This window comes from Talpa europaea (assembly GCF_964194135.1).
Source record: "Talpa europaea genome assembly, chromosome: 1".
In the NCBI taxonomy this organism is placed as follows: Eukaryota; Metazoa; Chordata; class Mammalia; order Eulipotyphla; family Talpidae; genus Talpa; species Talpa europaea.
The window spans coordinates 136,684,595-136,711,376 of NC_140073.1; the positions used below are offsets into that span (position 1 = coordinate 136,684,595).

General features: G+C 35.3%; 1 protein-coding gene across 1 annotated transcript in view; it reads left to right on the top strand.

Moving 5' to 3' along the window:
• PTH2R (parathyroid hormone 2 receptor) overlaps positions 1 to 26,455 on the top strand; it is a gene marked incomplete at both ends in the record, with an annotated part of 50,733 nt that extends 24,278 nt beyond the window's left edge. The window contains 11 exons of the mRNA XM_084259605.1: positions 3,245 to 3,355; positions 3,461 to 3,582; positions 7,754 to 7,851; positions 9,328 to 9,517; positions 10,634 to 10,787; positions 16,276 to 16,336; positions 18,837 to 18,903; positions 20,954 to 21,048; positions 23,009 to 23,147; positions 24,490 to 24,531; positions 26,090 to 26,455. Of these exons, the coding sequence (XP_084115731.1) occupies positions 3,245 to 3,355; positions 3,461 to 3,582; positions 7,754 to 7,851; positions 9,328 to 9,517; positions 10,634 to 10,787; positions 16,276 to 16,336; positions 18,837 to 18,903; positions 20,954 to 21,048; positions 23,009 to 23,147; positions 24,490 to 24,531; positions 26,090 to 26,455 (1,445 nt within the window). The remainder of the gene's footprint in view (positions 1 to 3,244; positions 3,356 to 3,460; positions 3,583 to 7,753; positions 7,852 to 9,327; positions 9,518 to 10,633; positions 10,788 to 16,275; positions 16,337 to 18,836; positions 18,904 to 20,953; positions 21,049 to 23,008; positions 23,148 to 24,489; positions 24,532 to 26,089) is intronic.
• Positions 26,456 to 26,782: the final 327 nt, after the last annotated feature.

Here is a 26,782-nt window from a genome sequence, read left to right on the forward strand (position 1 = left end):
TGTAGAATTTAGTGTTTGTATGAGGTCCTGTTTGCTGATTCTGTTTAAAACGGAACAAACAACTTGATGTCATGAACATTAGTTAGAACAAAACCTTCAGTACAGTTAGTGTAATTGGTAACTAGAAATGTGAGTGAGTTCTATTGGATAGTACTGTGGTAACAGAGTAATTGACTCCACAAAGATGTCCACAACCTAATATCTGCAGTTATGCTGTGTTTGATATATTACATTGCAAAGGAACAATGCTGATGGCGTTCAAGCTATAAGCCTTGACATAAGGATATTATCCTGGATAATCAAATGGGCACTTAAAAATAGGAGAGAAAGGCAGAAGAGTCAATTAGAGAAAAGGAGAGACTTGAAATTTGAGAAGGACTTGATCTGTCTTGTTGATCTTGAAAATGGACAAAGGGAGGGCCTCCCCGGTGGCGCAGTGGTTGAGCGCTGGGTTGTGAAGCTGCCCGCAGCCTCCGCGGCACCAGTTTGATCCTCAGCTGCTCCCCGGCCACCAGAGGAGGGTCCCACATGGCACGCAGACCTCTCCTGCCGCCCGCTGCTCCCCTCAGCAGTGTACTTTGGTCCTTCTGCCTGTTCTGCTCCCCGCTCTGGCTCTGGTGAATTCTCTCACCCTCCCACGCTTCTGACTGTACCCAGTGCTTGTATAAATAAATAAATAAATAAATCTTAAAAAAAAAAAAAAACTCTCCAAGAAAAAAAAAAAAAAGAAAATGGACAAAGGGAACCACCTGCTAAGGAATGCAAGTGGTTTCTAGAAGTTGGGAATAACCCCCAATTGCCAGCCAGCAAGGAAATGAGGATCTCGGTCTTATAACTGCAAGGAACTGAATTCTGTGAACAGCTAGAATGAGTAAGAAAATGGATTCTTGCACAGAGCCCAGAAAGAAACCTGGGATATAAGCACTCCTATATTCATTGCAGTTGTAGTTACAATAGCTAAGTTTTGGAAACAACCTTAGTACCTAATCATAGAGGAGTGGATTAAGAAGATGTGGTACAGATACACAATGGAATGCTATGCAGCTATAAAAAATGAACTTTTGCCATATGCAGCAACATGAATGGTATTGGAAGGGATTAAGATAAGTGATGTCAGAAGAAGAAAAACAATTAATTGCCGATGGTTTCACTCATATGTGGGATTTAGATAAACAAATGATCAAACAAACCAAATGAAAAATTCTAGAAATTTGATTGTAGCACTGGAGGCTACCAGATGGGAGAGGAGGCAGGTAGAGAGCAAAGAGTAGGATGCCCAGTGGTTAATGGTCTCAGACTATGGGTGCCTTGATTGTGGGTGGGGTGTGGTTACTTAGATCCAAAGAGGCGTGAAACTATATCTGAATCATGAATCATGCAGTGTTGTGAACCAATACTACCTCAAAAACAAAACAAAACAAAACTGGGGGACTGGAGAAAAAAGTAACGTCTTTTTAAAAAGACAAAAAAAAATAACAAGTGGGTGAGGATGTGAAGATGAAGGAACACTTGTGCACTGCTTGTGGGAATGTAAATTGGTGCTGTCACATGGAAAACAGTATGGGGGGTTTCTCAAAACTAAAAGTATAACTGCCATTTACTCCATCAACTCCATGTATGAGTATCTGAAGAAAATAAAAACACTAACTTGAAAAGATATATGTACCCCCATATTCATTGCAGTCATTTATAATAGCCAAGACATGGAAGCAACCTAAGAATCTATTGATGGATGAATAAAGAGAATATATGTGTACATGTATATGTACATATATATTTTCTTCACATATATGGAATATTATTAGTGGAATATTATTCAGTCATAAAAAAGGAAATCATGCCTTTTCTGACAATATGGACAGACCTTCAGGGCATTGTGCTAAGTCAGACAATGACAAATACCATATAAAGTCCTTTACATATGGAATTTAAATAAATAAAAACCTTGAGCTCATGGATACAACGGACAGATTGGTGGTTGCCAGAGGTGGGAGGCTGGTGAGTGGGTGAAATGGAAGATGAATGTTGAAAAGTACCAATTCTCAGCTTCCAAATAAATAAATCATGGAGCTATAGTGCTTAGCATGGCTACTAGAGTTAATAATTTTGTATTGTAAATGCTTGAAAGTTGCCAAGAGAGTAGATCATAACAGTTTACATCACAAGAAAAAAATTTGTAACTTCATGGTGATGCATGTTAACTAGACTTGCAGTGATCATTTTGTAATATATATAAATTGAATTATAATGTTTTACACCTGAAACTAATAATGTTATACATAGACTGTATCTAAATTAAAGAAAAAGTTTCCTTTTGGGAAGTTGGAGTATGACATGGCTGATAGTCTCTTTTCTTGAAAGTTCAGGAAGTAGTTAAGGGAAAGAAATCTTGAAGGGCACAGATGTTGACTGAATTTTTGTTAAATCACTGTCAAGTGTTGGGTTCTCGTCCATGGACATGGATAAGGAATGAAAATAAACAGACATAATTCCCCATCCTTAGTGTCCTTAAGCCCTGTGGCTTAAGAAAATAATGATAGAATAACACAGCATTCAAAGGTGATGAGAGCTTAGGTTAAAAATATAGCAGGAAAGGGAATAGGATTAGAGAGAATTGTGGAGCAGATCTCTCCTGTCTTGCCCGCTGTTCCCCTCAGCAGTCTGTCTGCCTGTTCTGTTCCTGGCTCTGTCTTCGGTGAATCCTCTCATCCTCCCGTGCATCTGGCCTGTACCCCGGTTCTTATATAAAAGTAAATAAATCTTAAAAAAATTAAAAGAAATAAAAAGGTAAATCCAAACCTCGGAACTTACCTATAAAATCCTATGTCATGTGCCATGTTTTTTTGCAGCAATTAAAAAAATTCTAGAGTAAGAAATGAAAAAAAATTGTGATAGTTGGAAAAATTTTACTAGACAAGCTGTTCACAGTGAATTCCAATGTTTCTTATATAATAATTGCTCTAAATCAAATATATTGGAATCACTAAATTATTTTTAATTTATGCAAATCAAATATTCCTATTGCTGAGTGTTTGATGAGATTAAGTGAGTGAATTTTGGGACATTTGTATCTTATCCATCCAACTCTTATTTCTAAAACTAATTTTAAAATTAACTTCTGATATCTAAAATTTGTTTTATATTACCATGGGTAGTGACCTGAAAATTTGTATTTTGAATGCATTGACTCTTTGGCTCCACTTGTATTTTTGTTTATTTGCATTTTAAAATTTGTTCTTCTCAGAGGGAAATTGTTTCCCAGAATGGGATGGACTCATTTGTTGGCCCAGAGGAACAGTTGGGAAAATATCAGCTGTCCCATGCCCTCCTTATATCTATGACTTCAATCATAAAGGTATTGAATTTTTTTGAAATGATTAATTTGGGTCAAATATTTACTGTTTATTTTGTGACTCTACGAAAACTGAGCAATCTCAGTGTTTTCTTCATGTTGTTACAGGAGTTGCTTTTCGACACTGTAATCCCAATGGAACGTGGGATTTTATGCACAGTTTAAATAAAACATGGGCTAATTATTCAGACTGCCTTCGCTTTCTGCAGCCAGATATCAACATAGGAAAGGTATTTTGTATTTGTGAGACCTTTGGGAAAAATAGCATAATGTTTTTATGCAATTCACAATTGTCAACCATTATATATAAAAAAAACTCTTGTATATTATGACACAAATATCATAAAATATAAAAACAAGTTTGGAATATTTTCTGATTTTTGGTTAAGGAAACATATAGGACCTGAAAAATTCTGGTATTTTCTTTAAGTCCTCATGAACTGGCTGAGATATATGCTCATAAACTTATAAATGTGTGTATATTATGTTATGCTATATTATGTAGAAACATCTAAAGAGGTATCAGCAACATGACACGTGGTTTTTCCTTGGTTACCTGTGGATGTCTACATCTTACTCTTTCCCTAGAGGAGCTTTATGTTTTAGAGTTGCCAGTGTGATCGCTTCTCGGCCTTTTGGCTAGGATCAAGTGTAGAGTTGCCAGTGAATTCATCAGTATATGAAAAATTAACATTGTAGAATTAAAGAAGAGTAAAGGACATTGTGTAGGTCTTTCAGAGTATTGCTTAATCTTATACATGTGAGTTAGCTCAGAATCTGAGATTAAAGTGATACAGCTTGCTGATGGCAGGGTTGAAAGCAGACCTCTGATTTCCAAATTCCTTATCAGAGCTGTTTCCAGTAATCATATGTAAACTTTGAAGACTTCTAGAAAGTCACTTTTCATTAATAGATGGTGGTTTAAAAGTCATGCTTAAACTTACATTACTCAGATCTGGTGAGGGAATGGCATGATGATCTAAGCATATGATGCTAGGAATGAACAGGATAAATGGATACATACATGATTCTTATGAGGACCTTGATAACAATTAATCATATATAAACTCATGTAAACATTAGACAGTTTTCTTTATGCTTATGATTTTTTTGACAGGGTGAGGGAGAACATTAGGGGGAGAAGTGGTTTGTTGATTTCTTTGTTTGATTTTACATTACTAGTCATTATTTCCTTTTAAAAAATTTTCTTCTTTTCAGCCACAAAGCACTTAGTGAGCTCTTTAGTTGTTGCTGAAAATCTTTCAACTTTATATTTTGGTGACAAGCATCTTAGATAAAATTAGCCAATGTGAGGAGATTGTTGTGAATTGTGCAACAGAATTAAAGCTAATAATGAATTAATATAAAACGCTTCAAAATAATTTCAATTCCATTGACAGAAATAAACACTAACCAAATTTAATGTAATCTCTGTTGAATTTATTTGCGCATTAAGTGATGCAAGTCTTTCACAGTTTTTAATAGCTCTTAAATTTAATCATAGTTTTATTTACACTGAACTCTAACATCATACCCATTCTTTGTGATTACTGTGTTTTCAAAAAATAAAAATAGCTAAGGGTGGTAAGATAACTAAGACATCTTATGTGAAAATGATTTACAAGTTAGCTGAACAATTTGAAGAATTTTGTCAGCATAAATACATTTTAATCAAAAATATAAAAAGTATTTTCTGTTATTTTTAGCCCTTAAGCAATAATTTGGGAAAACTTGTGAAAAGTAAATATCCTCTAATAAGAAAACTGGGTATCTTCTGTAGGGCAAAATGATATTACCTATTTATAAGATATTAATTATTAATGGTTATGAGATTTTATATAAGAAACACAATATAAAAACAATAGTGTATATTTAGAATAAATATCATATCTTTGTAAAAAATAAGAAAGATTTTTTAAATCATCTATTATTTTACTCTTTAAATACTTTTTATATTATTGGCTTGACAAAATGAGACAATTTTAATGAAAAGAAAAAACTCTTATGACAGGTCACAAGGTTATTAAATTTTTAGAGTATGATATTTAAACAGTAGTAGGAATTACAATATATCTCATATCTAAAGGCTATTTGTGCTTTTGTTAAGCAATTTAGCAATATGTATTAAAAAATTCAAAGGGGTCATAGCCTTTGATCTTGGAATTTTACTTCTATGATTCAAGCATAAGGATTCAGAAGGGGGGATCTGAAAGGGGAAAATGTTCATTTACCATTAGTTATTATAGTGAATAATCCAAAGAATTTACATTTTCAAGGAAGAATTTTTCAAATAAGCTCATAGATACATATATATTTTTGGAGAGAGTTAATTGATAATAAATCAGGTTTAAATGTACATGTCAATTAGAAGCTCAGATGCTCAAAACAATAGGAAATGATGTACAGACATTGAATGAAAAGAAATGCATAAAATGAACGCAGTGTTTTTTTTTGGTTTGTGGGAACTTGAGAATTTTTTTTCTCCTATCTTTTGTATATTACACATTATCCAAATATCTTCTATAAAAAGTTTTAATACTTTATAAACAGAAAAATTACATGAACTATAATGGAAGTTCAGTCTAAGTCTGAAAGCCCAATATATCAAAAATTCTGAGAAATAGGTAAAGCAAGTTTGGGGAGAGATTTATAGCTTTCAGTGCTTAATTAGAAATGAAAAAATGTGAAAATTCAATAATGAAAGTTTCCACATTAAACTATATAATCCCTTCATGCTCAGCGAAATAAGCCAAAAAGAAAAAGAAAAATACCGGATGGTCTCACTCATAGCAGGAATCTAGAGAACTTAAATAAGGGACCAGGAAAATGAATATAAGAAAGTGAAAATCAAAATCAACAGAAAACTATGAACCAGAGACACTTTTTGGGGGGTGGGGGGGGGCGGGAGGGGAAGGATTGGGGTCAGAATGGGGCGTTTGCAATTGTATGGGGGAATATAAAAATAAAATTTTATTATTTAAAACAAAACAAAACAAAAAAACTATATAATCCCTATAATCCCAGCACTATACAAAAAGATACATCAAAATGAAATCCTGAAAATGTTCAAGTAACTCACCAAATGGCAAGAAAGACAAAACAAATGAGACATAGAATAACAAAAAATAAAATATGATGGGCTTCACCTTAACATATCAATATTATATTAAAAGCAATCGTTTACATATACCAAGTAGTAGCAGAGATTAGAAAGTTACTTTAAAAAATTACCTAATTAAATTATCTACATAGTTTGAAACTCACTTAAAATAGAATGACATACAGAAGTTACATCCATACGGTGAAATACTATTCAGCAATAAAAAAGAACAAACTTGTTAGGTGTAACATCTTGAATGGTTTACTCCAAATGAAAAAAACCTAATGTTCAAGGTTCTATACTGTATTATTCCATTCATATAATATTTATGAAATAATTAAATAATAGAAATGGGAAATAGATTAATGGTTGCCATGTTTTAGGGATGTGGGATGAGGAAAGTTGATGTGACTACAAAGGGGCAGCACAAGGGGGATTTTTGTGGCATGAAATAGTTCTGTATCTTGACTGCAAAAATCTACATATGTGCCAAGGTGACATGAACTATAAACACACAACTTGTACCAATATCCAATTACTGGTTTTGACATTTTAGTAAATTAAGAAAGCTATAATAATCATTGGAGGATTCTGGATGAAGGGTACAGGGGACCTTACTATCTTTGCATTTCACATAACACTACTGGTGAATATCAAAAAACTGTTGAGGAGAAGAATATATGCTATATAAGCTAAGAAGTCTAAAAACAATCCAGAAGTGCGTGAAATAGATGAACAGAAAAGCTATTGTGATGACAGAAATCGGAACAGTAGTTACTTGGGGGTGGATGGTGGGTGGTTTTTTTGAGTAGTAAGGGACACAATGAACTGGTTTGTCACATCTTATCAAACTAAACTTTTAAGACCTGCACATTTTCTTTTATGTAAATTACAGTTCAGTAAGAGAGTTAAAGAGAACTAGAAACAATATTCCCGAAATAACATATCCTTTTTACAAGTTTCCTCTTAAAATAGTCCTGTAGCATATGTTTTATTTTTTACTCCAAATATCATGTTAGACATATAATTCCAGTTATTTAAGATGAAAGTACATGAAGCAAATATTGCAACATTTAAGTTTGGCTTCACTTAAACAACAGAAAAACCAAATATTTTCATTCCATCTTAACCCTGACTTAATTTAGGAAATAAAAGGAAGGCCAGAATGAATAATCTATATCATATGAATGTAATTACACATTGCCTATTTTTAAACAGGTAAAAGCATGATTTTCTAAGTTTATCTGCCTCAACTTATTTATTCAAATGTGCTTTTCTGATTAAATTGCTTCTCCTTTCAGCAACAATTCTTTGAACGCCTCTATGTCATGTACACTATTGGGTACTCCATCTCTTTTGGTTCCCTGGCTGTGGCTATTCTCATCATTGGTTACTTCAGGTGGGTGAGTCTCATCACTTACCTCAGGTGAGTGAGTCTTATCACTGGTTACCTCAGGTTGGTGAGTCTCATCATTGGTTACTTCAGGTGGGTGAAGTCTCATCATTGGTTACCTCATGTGGGTAAAGTCCTATCACTGGTTACCACAGTGGGTGAGTCTCATCATTGGTCACCTCAGGTGGCTGAGTCTCATCATTGGTTACTTCAGGTGACTATTTCCATTAAGGAACATGTTCTGTTTCCTATCCATTGAAGACCTTGAGTCCCAAGATCTGTGCCCCAAATGTTTATCTTTTCCTAAACACAAGTTTTGAATTTAGCCTCTTGTTATGTCATCTGACTTCAGCAATTTATTTTTCATCAGAAATTGAGGATTATTTTTGTTATTTAAAGCATTGAAGCAGTATGAAGCCATGAGGTAATAGAGCAATGCATTTGTTTCCAAAGTGATAGTGAGTCAAGTTATATGAGTTATAAACATTTTTATGATGCAGTGGCTTATTTCACCTTTCTCAAATTATTTTGGTGCCATTGGACAGAAATAAATTTTAAGTAACTCTCATATGATCTGAAATCATATATAAAGGAATAGTACTTATTGCTTTTGTTGTTTTTTTTTTTTTAAATCCGGTTAACCTTTTGTCCAGTTCAATTCAATTTAATCTCAATCAACACCACACAAAACATAATTGGGGACAAACTCGTGTACAACATGTATAGGATATTCATGCTCATGATGCAACTGGTTTGTGATACTAATAGCTGAGAAAACAATTGATATACAACTTGAAAAGTGCTAGGATTCAGGTTGTGTGTAGTGATTTGGTGTGGGGGGGCAAATTACACAGGAGAGCTATGAGGGGAAATCTCTTAAATGAACTAAAAAATCTCAAATGCTGTATGATTATAAATAAGATTTAAGCAAAAGGAGAGACTGGAGAAAGAGTGTTCCAAATCGAAGTTTAGACTAAAAAAAGGAGAGACTGTTTCAGGATTCAGAATTTTGGTGAGATAAGTGATGGGTATGAGGCTGGAGGTCAGTGGTTCAGAAGGTGATATATGGAATTTGAACTTTAGCCTAAGAACAATAAAGAGTCTTTGAAGGATGTTTAAGTGGAGAAATCAGTGCAAGATCACATGCATTGTAGAGTGGAGTGTGAGCTGGTGGGATACCTGGATTTCTCTGGATGAACAAGTCCTTGTTGATTTAAAATTGATCTATTAGTTGTAGATTTAAAGGAAGAGTTGAAGAAAGCATCTTAATGTCACCATGATACTGCCATCACTTCACCTACATTTTTAATATTTGATTCTTCCTGTTGTTTTCTGTTGGAAATATATAATAGCGAGATTCTGTCTTTGCTTAAGTGTACTATATTTCCTTTTTTTTGTGGGGGAGGAATTTGGGCTCATTTATGTATTTCCTCATTTCTAATTTCTTTCCAAATTGAAATAGCAAATATTTTCATTCCACAGGCGATTGCATTGCACTAGGAATTATATCCACATGCATTTATTTGTGTCTTTCATGCTGAGAGCTGTAAGCATCTTTGTCAAGGACAGAGTGACCCATGCTCACATTGGAGTGAAGGAGCTGCAGTCTCTGGTCGTACAGGATGAGCTGCAGAACACCATAGAGGTGCCTTCTGTGGATAAATCACAATATGTGAGTATTTTCACCATTTTCTCTCTTCACTGATTTGTATGAGATTACAAATAAGCACACTTTTATAGTTCCCTAATTCTGTACTCTCTTGTTTTGACTTATTTCACTGAACTAGTTGAAATAGGTAATGAATTTGTAAAGTAATGTTTACTACCTCAATTTTCTGTCTTCAATTGTCATGTTTAATCACTCAGAATCTTAGGTTGTTAAAGTGCTTGGTTTTTTCCTGAACAATATTTTGGAATGGAAACTTCAGAAAGCATATGATTAGCATGGTATCTCATGTATAGACTATAGCAGCTGTCATGGCTTGCCACCTGCAAAACCAGGAGCATGGCTTTATGAGTCCATGGTATTTAATTCTTTCATTGTATACTTAAAGACTTGTTCCAATATAATATTCCGTGGTACTTGACTCTGCTCTTAAATGTCCTGGAGTTATTTTGTGAATACAATTACCAGATGCTTAATTAGAAATGTTAGCATTATTGAAACAACATATCTGGAAATAGATGCAATAGATTGTCTTGATGGTGTGAATTAATGTCTTGCTCTGTGTGACTTTGTCGTCCCTGCTGAATTCTGATTCTAGACTGGCTTTGTGACTTGTTTTACTCAATGGAATGAAGTAGGAGTAATAATGTACTGGTTGAGAGTAGACCTCTAGGAGTGAGCCCTAGCCAAGATTATCTGAGACTGATCCAGATCAGTAGACTCACTTAAAAAATCTATGAATTTATAAGATGCATTAAATATTTGTTGTTTGAGGCCATTGAATTTTAGTTCATAAGAAAGGCCAGAATCAAATAAATTCATGGTAGAATGGTGGATGTTTCTTCTTTATGTTTTTCTGTACTTTTTAATTTTCTCTGGTGATTATGTATTATTTTCATAAACAGTACATTTAAGGAAAAGTGATTTTTTTAGGGAAAAAAATCTTACTTTAACTTTGTTCTGGTCTGTTTCAATCACCTTGGCCTTCCTCTTTGCAATATAATATCAATATTATTATATTGATAATAAAAAAAGAAGTAGAAAATTGCTTTTTGGTGGTCTAATGGTGGCGTCTAGTACAATCAAGAGTTCTAATATGCAATTCTGGTTGATTTGCAACAGATTGGGTGCAAGATTGCAGTTGTGATGTTTATTTACTTCTTGGCTACAAACTACTATTGGATCTTGGTGGAAGGCCTCTACCTCCACAGTCTAATCTTTGTGGCTTTCTTTTCTGACACCAAATACCTGTGGGGCTTCACCTTGATAGGCTGGGGTAAGGCACTTATGTCTCCTTTTCAACTGGATTTTGAATTTTAGGGCTTTCTGTCATGTCTATCATTAGCACGCTTTCAGCCATTTTCCAGAAATAATCCTTTACCATCTTATCATTATCCTCCCTTCTTTCTCTTTCGTTGTTCACTGAGAAAAACTATTAAGAGCCAAGTCTATAATCCTCCCAGCAGCAACAAACTTTCTATGACAAAAATCACAGCTAGTATTCCCAAGCCAGATTCTTGAGAGTTTTTTTTTTAGTGGAAATTTAAGCTAACAATGTAGCTCTAAACATTTAAAACTGCTCAGTTCATGTCGTATGTCAATGTCCTGATTTAGCAATTATTTCACCCTAAAAATTTTGATTTTTTAATTTCTGAGCTATAAAGATGTATCTTTGATTTGTATTTCTAGGTTGTGTGATAGAATGCCAGGAAGAAATTCATAGCACCATCTTGACTGCATTTAGCAATGCAAATTACACTCATTGTGCAGACTTATTTTGGAAGGAAGCAATCTAAATTATTTTGAACATAAGTAATTAAAAAAAGGGAATATTCAGCTCACAATACAAAAATGCCTTATCAGTACTAAGAGGGTAACTGAACTACACACTAACTTGACATGATGTAAAAACAGAATGCTGTTTGTTGTTAATTTAAAAGTAACTGGAATTCATATGTAGTTAAAATTAAGAAGTCTCACAATTAGTTGCAGATCTCAATTGCTTTTTCAATATCCAAATTATAAGGTGCTCAGCATAGGCAAGAAATTGTGTGACTCAAGATTAAATTGGAAGGATTTTCCCCCCTCTAAAGTAAGAATATTCCTTTGCTTGCTTTGCTTTAATATTGTTTTACTATTTGAAAAGGTAAAGAAATATTAAATTTCCTGCAGCTAGTTGTTAACCTATAAGAAGACTAAGAGTCAATTTACTATAACACTTCATTTATTATGAAATACTAATTGTCATGAATAAAGTTTTATTTCTAAATACAGCTTTTCTGCTTTAAGTCACTCCCTTATTGTTGACCAGTAGTTTACTGAAAATAAAAGATACATTTTTTAGGGTGTTTTGGAAATTTCCTCAGCAGTTTTTCTAAACCATACAACTACTTAGCAGCATCCTTTGCTAGAATAATACATGGTGAATCTAATTTCATTCTTTCAATGATGTCACTGTCTTCATTAGAAAAGAGAAGTTACTTGGATACTTTGTTATTCAATTAGACCCAATCATTATAACTTGAAGAAGCTCTCTGCAGCTGGGGAAATTCCAAGAACTATATTGTTCACATTGTAGTGATAATTATTTGTAGTGATATTGTTTACATTGATGTTGCTGATTCTTGACAATAAACTGGAAGGGAAAGGAATTTTAATATAAAGAGGATAAGAAACTGCATCTGACCTTTACTAAATTGAAGGCAAATATTTAAAAAAGACCTTTTACACATCTTGATTGTAAAACAGAATATACAGAGGAAGAAAGACAAATACTTATGATGACTATGGTTCTTATTTTTTAATCAACTAGTTGATTAAAGTTGATTAGGTTTCCTATACCTGCCTCAATTTTTTCATAAATTGTCTTCTCACTTTATATTTTGTTCCATTCTGTACCTTCATCTACACATTTTTCTACATATTTAATTATGCACTTAAAAGATATCAGTTGTATTTCTTTATCCTTATTGAATTTACCTCTGTATTAGCAACCATCCTTAATTTTCAACATGAGATGTCATATATACAAATTATTATATAAAAACACCTATTTGGATTATACTATCTGACCATATCCCTTTTACCAAACTTTCACATCCTGTGTTCTCTAAAAAAATAACCAGGAGAAGATACAATACTTCCAGCTTTGTTATTTCTGCATAAAATGATCTCAGTCCAGCAAACATTTTTGGTTATCCATTTAGCAGTAAATAGAATTGAAATATAGAGGTATGGGTTAAAGTCCTCCCACACAAGTCTCCCCCTAGAGATTATTTTGTTTGCTTTTTTTGATCATGTGTCTTATATTCAAAATATGTAATTTATAAAATTTGTTGTTGGAATTATGATAGTCAATAATCTTTACATAATGAGAAATCTTTATTATTGACTTAAAGCAAAATTTAAAAATCTAGAAAAATTATTTCTCCCTTCCCTTGATTTAATACCATTATTAATTCTCTTAAGATTAAAATTTATTTAAGCCACTAGAGTCATTAAAAAACCCCTGTGTATATTGACTCTATTTTATAAAAAATAAGGAACTTGGTTCTCTCTGCTTATGACTTTTCCAGATTTTAAAAATTTAATTTGGGATTTTACTTCTAATCATTTAAAACTATATAGATTATTACTTGTTTAAAATAAAATAAGTTATAGTTAACTTTACATTTACCTCTAAAATAATTTTACATATTTAACTCTATGGGCTCACTTGGCTTCAAGATTCCACCGCCTCTACATCAATTTGATTTTCTACAGCTTCTATATTTGACAATATTTAATTCAGTAAAGATATTTTCTTTTCCATTGTAGCTCTTCTGCTTCAGACTTGTCCAGTTTTATAGTGCCTTACTCTGTTCTAGTGTAATTCTGGAATAATTCAATTAGATTTTTTTTAAAGTTTTCTGTTAGCATCCTCTAGTAATTCTATCTCAGGAGAAGGTAGCTATTCTAAAATTTCATAAATAGACACTCCCCTTTGTAACAACAGAAGACATTCAAAGGGTCTGCAGTTTTCCTGAAAGAGAGGTGTACTCATTTAGTATTGACTTTAGGATCCTAAGAGAGTTGAGAAGATTCTGTGAAAATCATATAGGTAAAGGAGGCTTAAAGCCTCCATTCTTTAAGCCTCCTTAAATAATGAAATGGCAGCTGATAGATACTGAATTCTAGCAACCTGACACCAGCAGACTAGGAACTGGAGGCATAGCCTGGAGCTTCATGTCTGAACAGTCACAGAGATTGCATTTCAAAGGAAATACTATTTCTGGTCAGTAAGATTTTGCATGTCTGCAGCAAATCCGGGGATTCATGTCATCATGGTCTCTATTTTTTAGTATCAGTTGTCACTTTATAATTGAGCTATGACTTTATAGTACGAGGAGGGTAAGGCAAGAAGAGGGTAAGGCAGAGGTAAATGTTCTCTGAAGACTTTGGGGTGTCCAAAACAAGATAAAAACTACACAGACTAAGACAAGGAGACCCTATCCCCTTTCTTTGGAACATCTCTGTTTAATGCATGGGCTACTGCATTAGTTTTTAATTCAAGAATGGGTTTAATTGTTAAAATTTTTTTTTGCCACTGTTAGCTAATTCAAACTCTTATTTCAAGAGAGAGTGGTAATGGAGCCAAAAGAGAACCCAAACTTACTTATGCTGAGACCAGAAATTTTCTAAGTCACTTATCAGTACTGATATATTTTATGAAAAGTACTCAACCCTCAAGGTAAATGCATATATTAAGTAAAATTCAAATTTACTTAAATTTAAATTTAAAATAACATCTAAATTGCAAACTTTTCTCATGTCCTTGTGAGTTCTCAATTAAATACAATCATAGTAATAATACTATGATTGGTGATCAACAATCCTTAAAGAATCCCCCAAAATATTTCTATTCTTCATTCTTCCACAGTTGAATCTATGTTAGTCTTGTCATCTTTCCAAGAGAATGAGAAAAGCAATTTCAGTAAGACATGGTGACTGATGTATTTGTTACAATTATCATCAAAAACATAATTTCAACTCAAGTGCCATTAATCAATGTGTGTAGAACATCATTCAGGAAATTGTCTGATCAGGAGATTATAAAGGAAGCAGAAGATAAAGATCTGTAAATGAGAAAATGTGAACATTTTTATCAAAGGCAAACAGACACTCTTTAAAGATGGCCGAGACAGCACAAGAGCAAAGGGCTCTATGCCAGACCTCTCTGAACTGTCCTGCCAGAAGGAGCCGGATTCTCTCCATTTCTAGTAAATTTGTGTTTTCTTCGTAGTGCTAATTGATAACTGAAGTTTTTCAATTAATTTTGCTTCCCTCACCAGAATATATTTCAGGAAAACATGGATATTTTTTAGCTGTTCCTTTTTTTTTTTTTTATCTTCTGAGAGTAGAACAACCCTTGATAGATAAATAGATATTTAGTTGATGTTTAATTGATGTATGTTTGGGTGGATGGATAGGTAGAAAGAGAGAGATAAATGAATACAATATGCAAACTGAAGCTATGAAATAACCAGAATTGGGTTGATCTATTTTGACAAGAATTTCCTGGAATGTAGAATTCAAACAAATTTAAAGAAGTTATATACAAACATTAAATAAAATCAGAATATAATAATTAAATAGTCACACTGTCAGGTTTAGGTTAAATTCAGTTAGACGATCAATAAGGAGACCAAAGAAATTATTGCCGGATATCATTTTATTTTCAATTTTTTCCCTGAAGTTTCAAGCATCTGAATCTTATTCATTTTTTGCTAAGAAAGAATATATTAAAAATGTATTTTTTAAAGGTACAGAATTTAATATTGTATTTAATAAAAAAGTTCTAAAATGTTTTTTCCTCCTTTGTTAGGTATTTTCTAACCTCTGTAGTGCTTTCATTGTGATTTCTCTTCCCTTTTCTTAAGTCTCTTTCATAAATCCACATAATGAAAAGTTATCTGTTAAGTCCTTTGGTCTTCAATTGTAATGTTTCATAAAAGTTATGGTCTGTGATTTTTATGTGTGAGTAATTTCACAGCCTATTAACTATCGCATGATCTGAACAGTTAGCCTTTACTGGGGACCAAGGACTAGCGGAATGTTAGTGTAATAGATTGGCTATTGGAAGATCACAGGTGTTTAACATTTAAGAAGGACAAATATTACATTTAAACTATCAAACTAACACAGTGGCTAACCTTTGCTAACATGTAAATGCATGCAAGTATGTCTGTCTTAAGTCAATATGAACAAAAAAGATCAAACCAAAATTGATCAAAATTTCCAGATTTTATAAGTTGCAGTATAGCCTCACTCTGCCTTTACTTTAAAACAAAAAATGTTCTATTTTTTAAAAATGATAGCTCCCCCGTACATCCACATGAGTCCTCTTGTTGCTTCACTCCTTTTTGAGAGCATGTTGGCTGTTGGTGTGCAAGAGTCACAGTGGAATGTAACAGCCATTGCTCCTTCTGGCCCCACAAGCTTCAGTCCCCTCAAATATGGCCTGAGCTTCCATCCCTCAAATGGAAATCAGGCCAACCTGCATCTTCAGACTTTGGGCAACAAATAACATGAGTTTACCTGGTACATTTCTCCAATGGACACAATGAAAATTAAATGGACTTTTCTTATATTTACATATCAACATTCTTCATGTCTGTTTTTCTTTCTCAACTTTTTTAGTATATATTTGTGCGTGGTTAGTATAGGGAAAAAAAATCCCTTTACCTTAAAAGAAAGATGGCCTCTGAATCCTTTTCTGATTGCAGGGTTCCCAGCAGTGTTTGTTACAGGCTGGGCTGTGGCACGCGCAACTCTGGCTGACGCAAGGTGAGTGAGAAAGCAGAGGTAGAGAGAGAGCCCAAGATTTTTTTTCATGGTTCAGATTTCCTGTGTATTTTCACCGTTGCTGCTGTTCTCAATGACACTGCCTTTTAGGGATGTCATATGGGAAATTACCTTGATGTAATGTCACTTAAAAAAAGCTCTATCTGGCAAGATAGTCGCCATCCCACAGGTCATAGAACAGAAAATCTCATGCATCAGAATATGGTGCTTGAACTCCATGGTTTATAAAATGAATTTCAAACATAAGAAGCAAGAGGAAAGAGTTGGGTAAGTTAACACACTCAGGGTATGATGCAAGCAGGTGTAAGGACCACATTACCCTGTTCCCACCCCCAGCCCCTTTTATGGTCTGTGCCAAAGCCACATAACTTGCTGTCTCAGGGAGTTGCAGGGGTTTTATTTTATGTTAAGAGAACACACTGTATTATGCACAGATTGTGTGTATTTCATGACACCAGTTCCCCTTTGTTAGCTCCTGGGAGCCTTTCTTTAACTTGAGCCTACACGTTTGCTTGACCTGCTAGTTATTTTCTTCAGACATCATTTTGAGTGCTATGAAATTAAAAAAAAAAAAAGCACTTTGGGGAACACCTGCACTCTATAAGGAAACTTTCACTGTTCTCCAAATTCTGAATTCCACAGATCATTTTTAGGTCTGCTTTCCTACTACTGGCTTCTGATCTCCTCATTTATTACCTTCTCTCAGTTCTAGAACTTATTGGCTTTGCATTTTTACTTGGCTTTATCTCTATGCTCAGAATTTGTTAGCAGTTGAGGGCTAGTGTTATCTACATGGCTATCATTATTGCTGTGTTTCTATGTGATGCTGGAAGACTTGCCATGTCTGCTACTTGATTACTTTGGGAAGAAGTTGTTGTGTCAGTAAAGTGATTCTATATAATGCTATAAGAATGATGTCCTGAGATGTGTAACTGTATAATTTAGATTTGGTGGGGCCTAAGGTATTTTCTGGTCCAGTGCCTTCATTTTTGAGAGGAATGAAAATGAGATCCAGAGAGATAAGTTTACATTCTTCAAAATCTTTCAGTTGGCCTGGAGGAAAATTTTGGTTTTGACTCATTCATCCATTCAACAGCTATTCCAAGCCCTGAATGAAGAAAGAAAGCAAACATATTTATAATATATTTTATACAAATTAGATAATTAATTATCATGCTTTCTTTCTTAATAATCATAAGTGAAGTCATAGACCATTACCATAGTCATAAGTCCTTTCACTGAAAAATTAAGAAATACATTTATTGTTTTTGAGGCAAAGAATCCATAACTCATATATTTTGAAAACTACATCTGACATTAAATTGTGCTCTAAAACAATTGAATTAATGTAAATAATGTGAGTGTAATCTGATTTATGTTTAGTGCCATGTCCAAAGGCAGGTGAAGGGGGCAGACCTGGAGCATCTCAAAGACAGATAAACTCCTTAGTCAAGGAAGAATGGAGATATAATTTTTTCTGATCTGGCCTTTTAAAATTAGAAATCTGATTTTCTCTGAATCTTTTTGAGAAAGAACAATATTACTGCCCATGTAGAACTTAAATTCTTTAGGGATGGGAAGGAAGTAGAAAATATACAACAAACAGGTAAATTATATAATGTGTTTATTGTGGTACTGAAGACTATTTTTTTAAAGTTAAGGATACGATTTATGAGTCTTATGCAAATACAAAATGATTGCCTGTCAAAGATTTTTTAGCTCATTAATTGATGAAGAAACTAGTAAAATGTTATAACTGGTTCAAAGAATAAATAAATGAATTCCATGTTTATATTTAGTAAAATGAACATTAAAAGAAATTTAAAAATACATGCAAAAACTGGTCAATATTTATGGGGTACTAACCAGTAATAGTCCACCAAACACACCTAATTTTCATTTCTATGAATAAGAATCATTTGCTGTCTGTATTCTGTTGCATTTCTATCAACAAAAAACATTTGCATTATTGTCAAATTTTTATCACATTTCTGTGGATAAGAATGATTTGCAAAAAGAAATGATTTGCATTATTGTCAGTATACTAGAACTGAAGTCATAAAATAGATTGCTGTAATTTATGGCAGTGACAGGACTTTTTCTTTATCAACAAGTTTTAATTATTATGATTCATTCCAGAGTTAATAAAAATAAGGTATCCATCATACCACATTTAGAAGAGTATAATTTTTTTGTGTGGTTCTGGAAATAATTGTTTTGTTTCACGTTACTATAAAATGTATTCACTAATATTCATAATTCTGGGCTTATCCTCAAATGTTATCTGATATTATGGATACTAAGACCAATTATACATTTTTTTCCCACTGGTTTGGGCATTTTATGAGAATTTTTTTAGGGGGGTGTATTTGTTTCTTAAAAGCTTGGGGCTGGAGTTTTTCATAAAACTTAAAATGCTGCTTTGTTTCACTGCCTGTTTCTTTTGCCAATTTATTCATGGAAGTTGTTTTTCTTGTCTAAGATGCTGGGAACTTAGTGCTGGAGACATCAAATGGATTTATCAAGCCCCCATCTTAGCAGCTATAGGGGTGAGTTAAAAGCCTGTATAGGGTTTTTTTTTTTTTTTTAAGGATAATAATTTAACTGCTGCTACAACCTACAGAAGGTTTGTGTGTCACTTTGTTCTACAAAGGTTTAGGAAAGCCTTACATTACAGCAAGAATTATGTGAGAGTCTGGGACGGGAATCAGACCCTTAGTCATGGCGGACACCGAGTCCCAAGCAGAAAACACATAACTTCCCCTTCATCAGCCAGCTCTGGGACAACTCTGGGGTTTCTAAATGTTTACAAATACTTATATTTTTAAGCAGTTGGAAGCTCCTAGAAGTTCTCTGCCCCCTTTTACTCTTTATATTTCCCCTTTAACATCCTGATCACCTTGTCATAGGTCAGACGGAGGAGGAAGGAGGGCATGAGCAGAACAGAGAAATTACTGAGAGAAGAACCGAGAGTAGATTCATTATGAAGCAATGCCTAAGGCGTTTATGTGGCACTTTCCACAAAGAGTTAAAAGATGAGAACAATAAAGGAATCTATTTTATGTAACAAGGTGAATTTCGAAGCACTTGATAGATTCTCTCAAGTTGTTGCTATGACGTTGACACAAGCTCACCTTTAGCAATACCTATTTGCATTGATCCTAAACACTACCATTTCCTGACTGCAAATGGAACCCAGATTGGGTCCCTGAATGAAGAACCCTAAGGGGTTCAGGCTTTTACTCCTGTGATCCCAGACCTGGAGACCTTTTCTTTTTCTTTATTGTGGGTCACTTTGCTGATTCTTGAGCCCCTCAGACATACAAAGGCTTATGCCTTTTCTTGATCTTCCCTCCCAACCCCCATTAAAGCCAGAACTTGTCTCCAGTGGTACCCACATCTATCATATTTCAAATTCAATATAATTGCCTATGCTAAGGGCCTTTCTCCCTCGCTCTCCTCCCCTCCCCCCCATCCTTTCCCCAACATTTTTTGTTGAAGTAACGTTGGTTTATAGCATTATATGGGTTTTAGGTGTATAACATAATATCTATATATACTACATCATGATAGCCATCAACATTTTAGTTTTCTTCTACCACCATGTAACTAATCCCCTTTACCTGTTTCACCTACCATCCAGTGAACCCCCTTTTCTGGCAACTACCAATCTGTTCTCTGTATGTAAGAGTTTGGTATTTTTGCCTTTGTTATTTTGTTTTGTTTCTTTATATTTCACATATGTGTGAAATCATATGGTTTTTGTCTTTCTCAATTTGACTTATTTCAACCTAGTGTAATCCCCACGAATTCCAACCATGTTGTTGCAAATGGCAAGATTTCATTTTGTTTTTTAGGTGAATAGTATTTCATTGTATATATGTACCAAAATCTTCTTTATCTACTATTCTGTCTATGGGTATTTAGATTCTTTCCAAATCTTGGCTATTGTAAATAATACTGAATGACCTAGGGTACATACATCTTTTTAAATTAGTGTTTTCATATTCTTTGGGTATATATCCAGAAGTGAAATAGATGGGTTATATAGTCTTTCTTTCTTAATTTTTTGAGGACTCTCTACACTGTTTTCTAAAGTGACTGCACCAGTTTACATTCTAAGGGCTTTTTCTTACACAAAATCTTACTTGCCTTTGAAAAATTTCTTACATACTTCATTCAATATTTTTCATGTCATACACCAACACTATATTTTTCTTCCTAAAATAGAGACAGAAACTGGGAATTAATTTCAAAAAAAGCACTTGGTTACATTTATATAATAATGATTACCTTTTATCTTTCTAGTCCGCCATAGAAGTTCATTTAAATTTTGTTTGGGAATTCCCTGTGTATTCTGGCAGATCATCCTCTGATATTTTTAGTTTTTAGTACTGTTGAAATATTTTATATCTTTGTGTTCTCATGAGACAAAATCAAGGATTACTATCTTTCTAATATTTTACCTCAGATTCTCTCATTAATATTTATGGAATGTGTAACATTTATTCTTTGATTACAAAGACATTTAATTTATGTAAATTTTTGTAAACATCTTAATGATTAACTAATTCTTTGTAATATTACCTTCTCTTTCAGCTGAATTTTATTCTGTTTCTGAATACAGTTAGGGTTTTGGCTACCAAAATTTGGGAGACCAATGCAGTTGGACATGACACAAGAAAGCAATACAGGTAATTTCAGAACAGCTAGCCATATGATAAACTATTTTGGTGATTACTATTTAGAGTAAATATTAGATATCAATTATCTGAAATGTCTCTAAGATTAAATGTATAAATGTATATTGTTGTTTAAATTGCATGATTTATTGGAAAAACATATATATACACATATTTGAAATATATAGTAGTCAAAACCTTCAGAATGTGCATAAGCATTTTTTTAATTTGTCCTCAGCAGATTGGGATTTTCCCATAAACTTTGTGATCTACCATAAGGGGTCATGCTGATGATTGTGGAAGACAATTTTATCTACATTCTTAAAATATGTCATAATTGAAAAAAAATGAATAAAATGGATTTTCTGTATTGTTTCCATTTTTTATTTTCATTTTATTTTATTTTATTTCCCCAAAGATTCATTCATTTATTTATTTATACAAGCACTGGGCACAGTCAGAAGCGCGGGAGGGCGAGAGAATTCACCAGAGCCAGAGCGGGGAGCAGAGCAGGCAGAAGGACTGAAGTACACTGCTGAGGGGAGCAGCGGGCGGCAGGAGAGGTCTGCGCGCCATGTGGGACCCTCCCCCTGCGGCCGGGGAGCAGCCAGGAATCGAACCAGCGCTGCAGAAGCTGCGGGCAGCTTTGCAACCCAGCACTCAACTGCTGCGCCACCGGGGAGGCCCCTGTTTCCATTTTTTAATCAAATTGCACCTTCCAAATATAAATTTGTTAGAACTTACAAATGTACTGATTGAGGGATGTCCATTATTCAGTTTTTCCTGAAGAAAAGGGCAAAGTGAGTGTTGATGATTATCAGGATCATTATCAGGGGATCAGCCAGCTGTTAACTGATGCTTCTTTAAGCCTCAAACAAAGATGTTAAAGAAGACTTAGGTCAGGGGCAAAAAAGGGCATATCACAATTTTTTGAAAAAATGTGTCCTTTAAGCAAGAGAGTAGAAGTGAGACTAGAGATTTAGGGGAAAATATTCATGGGAAGTGAGAACAAGCTATCTGATTTAGTATAAAAATGATAGGAAGTGGAAGCAAAGAAAAGAAATTTGCAGGTGGGGAGGCGGGGACAAAGGGGGAGGGGAGCACAGTGGTCCATGGTGGTGGAGTGTGGGCGAGTCAGTGGTGGATGCACTAAGGTGGTGATACCTGATGGGGTGCCCCAATATTACCTCAGTTAAATAGAAAGAAAGTATGAAGGAAGGGTGGATGGAAGGGAGGAAGGGGGAGAAAAAGGAGAGGGGAAGAGGGAGAAGTAGAGGGAGAGAGAGAGAGAGAGAGAGATTGATTTAGAGAAACTGTGGGATCCAAAGAGTTCAGTAAGAGCCCCTGTTAGCTCTGCTAAGTTTAATTTTTTCCCAGCAAAATATCTTTTTAATTTAATTTAATTTAATTTTATATAATTCTTACATCATTTTTCATTTTTTTCACAAAGTATGCATCTTCATTTTGGTTATATTCCCCATACAATTCCTACCCCCCTTATTTTGACCCTAATCCCTCCTCTGCCACCCGTAGTGTGTTTCTAGATTATTGTTGCTTTTTGATTTTGATTTTTTCTTTGTTATAATTAGTCTTTTTCCTGGTCCCTTATTCAGATTTTCTAAATTCCTGCTATGAGTGAGACTATCTGGTATTTTTCTTTTTCTTTCTGGCTTATTTTGCTGAGCATGAGCCCTTCCAGCTCCTGCACCCCTATGTTTATAGCAGCACTGTTTACAATAGCTAAACTATGGAAACAACCCAAATGCTCAAAAATAGGTGACTGGATAATAGCTAAACTATGGAAACAACCCAAATGCTCAAAAATAGGTGACTGGATCTGGAAGATGTGGTACATATACACAATGGAATATTATTCAGCAATCAAAAAAGATAAACTCATGCAATTTGCAGCATAATAGCTCTCAAAATGCTCTCTAAGTGGATTGGTGAAAGGCTTGCTCTTCTCTTTCAGGAAACTTGCCAAATCAACACTGGTGTTGGTGCTGGTCTTTGGGGTGCATTATATTGTGTTTGTGTGCCTGCCCCACTCCTTCTCTGGGCTTGGATGGGAAATCCGGATGCACTGTGAGCTCTTTTTCAATTCTTTTCAGGTAGGTAGCAGCTGCTAGAATTTTGTGGTTCTTGTATTTTTCCTTTTTCCTTCTTTGCTACCTCTTTCTCTGTCCTCTCTGGCTTCCAATAGCCACGAAGAAGCAGTCTGCTCAGGTGCCTGTGCTTTTCCATCCAGCAAGGCCAGGTAACTTCTGACCACAGGAGGAGCTATTTCTCACAGACAATTTCCTATGTGGGGGACAGGAGTGCATATTGTTGTAATGTAACACCTGCCGAGAAGGGCTGTGTGCCTGTGCATGCACCCACACACTTAGAAAAATAAATGAAAGCAAAAAAAGGAGAAGGCAAGAAGATGAAACAAAGGGAAAGGTATACAAAAAAAGGGAAGAACTGCTTGTACACTTTTCTTGTCTGAAAGTGCAATAACCATCATCCCTCACATAGGTTAGTGTGGACACCCCCTTATTCTCCTTACTGTTTACTCATTTGCTGTCATCTCCTGTCACCTTAAATCTAGTCTCTATACATAGTCTGAAGAATCATAAAAACAGATATAATCATTTCACTTCTCTGCTAAAAGTATCCAGAGGCTTCCTGTCACCCTCAGTATAAAACCCTACAGGGCAGGGGTCCCACCTGCTTCTGGCCTCACATCATGCTGCTCACTGCTGCTCCAGGGCTTTGTACTTGCTATTCCCATGCTTGGAATGCTTCCCCTGCTATTGCTTAGATGACTGGCTTCTTGTCACTCAGACTGGCTTAAATACCACCTTTTCAGAGTCTTCATTGAATTTCCCATCTAGTCTATTTCCTCTTTTATTTTCTTTTACTTCACGTATATTACCAGCATACACCTTATTTTCTGACATTTTTTTCTTGTGGCTTTTGTTTATATTTATCCATCTGTCTTTTCTTCCAGACTGTAATCTCCAAGAGAACAGGGACCTTGTCTGAATTGTTTACATCTTATATCCCTGTCATGCTGAGCAGCTTGCAATATTTTTGAATGAAGAAAAAATTTCTTTGTGTTTTCACTGTATAATATTCTATGTGTAGAGTTTCCAACATTCACTGTGTATAAATATCACTTACCAACTAGGAGATATTCCTTGATCTTTGACTGGCAACATAAATGAATCTAATATAATAGAAATCATTCTTTATATATTTTAGAGTTACTTGTTTGGTTAAACTGACATCAGGATAGATCTCAGACAATTGTTAATATAAACTTATGGATTTAGAAACAGCAAGAGAGGATATCTGGAATATTTTCACATAAGTTTTCAACTTGTACATCTTCACTTGACACAAGAGACTTTAGTGTTGTGATCTTCATGCTTTGTCAAGCCACTAACAATTTTTGTTGTCGTTCCCCAGGGTTTCTTTGTGTCTATCATCTACTGCTACTGCAATGGAGAGGTGGGTTTGAAGGAACCTCAGACTTACAGCAGGTCTAGCTCTGAATAAGCTAGTAAATGGCCCTCATGATGTGATCTTAATCTCTTTAGAATCATCAGGAGTTATATGGCAGAATGGGCAAGGTGAAGGGAGGTATTTTAATCACAAGTAATTTTGACAAAGCAAGATTAATTAATGTAAATAAGCAAAGGTCTTCTTCCTCTCACCCTTTTCAATGTCAATCCTGGTGCAAACCCTGATATCAAAATACTGGTTGGGGCCTCCCCGGTGGCGCAGCGGTTGAGCGCTGGGTTGCGAAGCTGCCCGCGGCCTCTGCGGCGCCGGTTCGATCCCCGGCTGCTCCCCGGCCCCGGAGGAGGATCCCACATGGTGCGCAGACCTCTCCTGCCACCCGCTGCTCCCCTCAGCAGTGTACTTCAGTCCTTCTGCCTGCTCTGCTCCCCACTCTGGCTCTGGTGAATTCTCTCACCCTCCCGCGCTTCTGACTGTACCCAGTGCATGTATAAACAAAACAAACAAAACAACTATAATAAATAAATAAATAAAAAGCATGCCTCTATTAAAAAAAAAAAATACTGGTTGGCGTGCAGGTTGATAATGGAGGTTGTTAATACAGTGGACTTTGTATTCCAGCGAATGCTTAAATGTATATTCAATTTCAAGTTCTAAAAGGAGCTTAAATATAAGTTTCCCTGGGACAAATCTATCAGCATACATTAAAAAAAATTGAGGTAACATTGATTTACCATACTGTATCCATTTCAGATATACAGCTTCATACCTCAACATCTGTATACACCACACATGTCCACCACCAAAGCTCTAATTGCCACCTACCACCATCCAACTGATCCCCTCCACCCATTCCACTAACCCCATATCCCCCTTCCACTTGAACATTTGGACATGTTTTAAACCATAAAAGGGTAATGGGACAATGTCAGTTCATTGAAGAGTTGGCTGGAACGAAATAACTCTACTGTTCCTTGGGTGGCATCAGCTTAACAGGTTTCTGCTGCTTCCCCTTGAGCTTGCAAAGAAGCCCCCTTAGGGAAAGTGGCAATAGCAGTAGACTGGAAATAAGAGCTCCCTCCCGCTCCCGCCCCCCCCCCCAATTAGGGATGCATTTGCAGTGCTTGCTTCTCACTCCACAGTCCTTTCCTGCCTTTACTGCTTCAGTGTGTCTGCACACAGATAGCCTGGTGGTTACATTTCAAGTTGAGTGTCTTCCAGCCACTTCTCATCCACAATGGCACTATTTATCTCTTTCTCCTTCCAGCGGAGTCCTCTTTTTCCTCTTGCACAATCAGATATTTCTATTGATTGCATTTTAACTTCTACTAAAATACTAACCTGACAAGCCCCTTTATTTCCAAATCTCAGTCTGCTCATCTCCAGTAATAACACCTTTGAGAGAGTATATATAGAGTTAGTTCCCGGCAACCAAGCTGAGCCTCAGTACTTAGGACTATCATTGAAACCAGGGCAAACATTGTCTAACTAGGCTGCAGGGTCTCCCTGTCAGTTTCTGATCCACATTCTGGTTCTTTTGACTTAGGTTCAGTCTGAGATGAAGAAGTTGTGGAGTCGATTGAATCTCTCCATTGACTGGAAAAATGCACCCCCGTGCGGCGGCCACAGGTACGGCTCAGTGCTCACCACCGTGACCCATAGCACCAGCGTGGTGCTCATCTCCAGCAAGGCGACCAAGACTGCCAGCCACCAGCCCGACAGCCATGTGACTCTGCCCGGCTACGTCTGGAGTAACTCGGAGCAGGACTGCCTGCCACACTCGATCCACGAGGAGACCAAGGAAAGTAACGGGCAGCAGGGGGAGGGTATTCCAATGGAGGAGTGTTCCAAGTCGTTGGACTTTCATTCATTCCCTGAAGGAAACAAAGGAGAAATAGAAGATGTTCTCTGAATCAGCATCTGCAGTTTTGAAGAGCTGGTGCATATGGTTGCATGGAAGAAGCTGGTGGTATTCCTCTATTGAGTCCCAGAGATGAAAATTCAGGGCTAAAGTTTACTTCACAAAAGTTTTCAGGCTCCCTGAATTGACTGCTATAAATACACACTAGATAGACAAAAAAGAGGTGTCAATGAGTAGTTTGTTACCTTATTTGGGCATCAATTTCTTTCCTAAACCATGTGTGCTACTTGCTGTTTTTTTTTTTTAGTATTCTTTTTTTTTTAATTTTTTTTTATATAAATTTTATTGTTATATTCCCCATACAATTGCAGCCCCCCA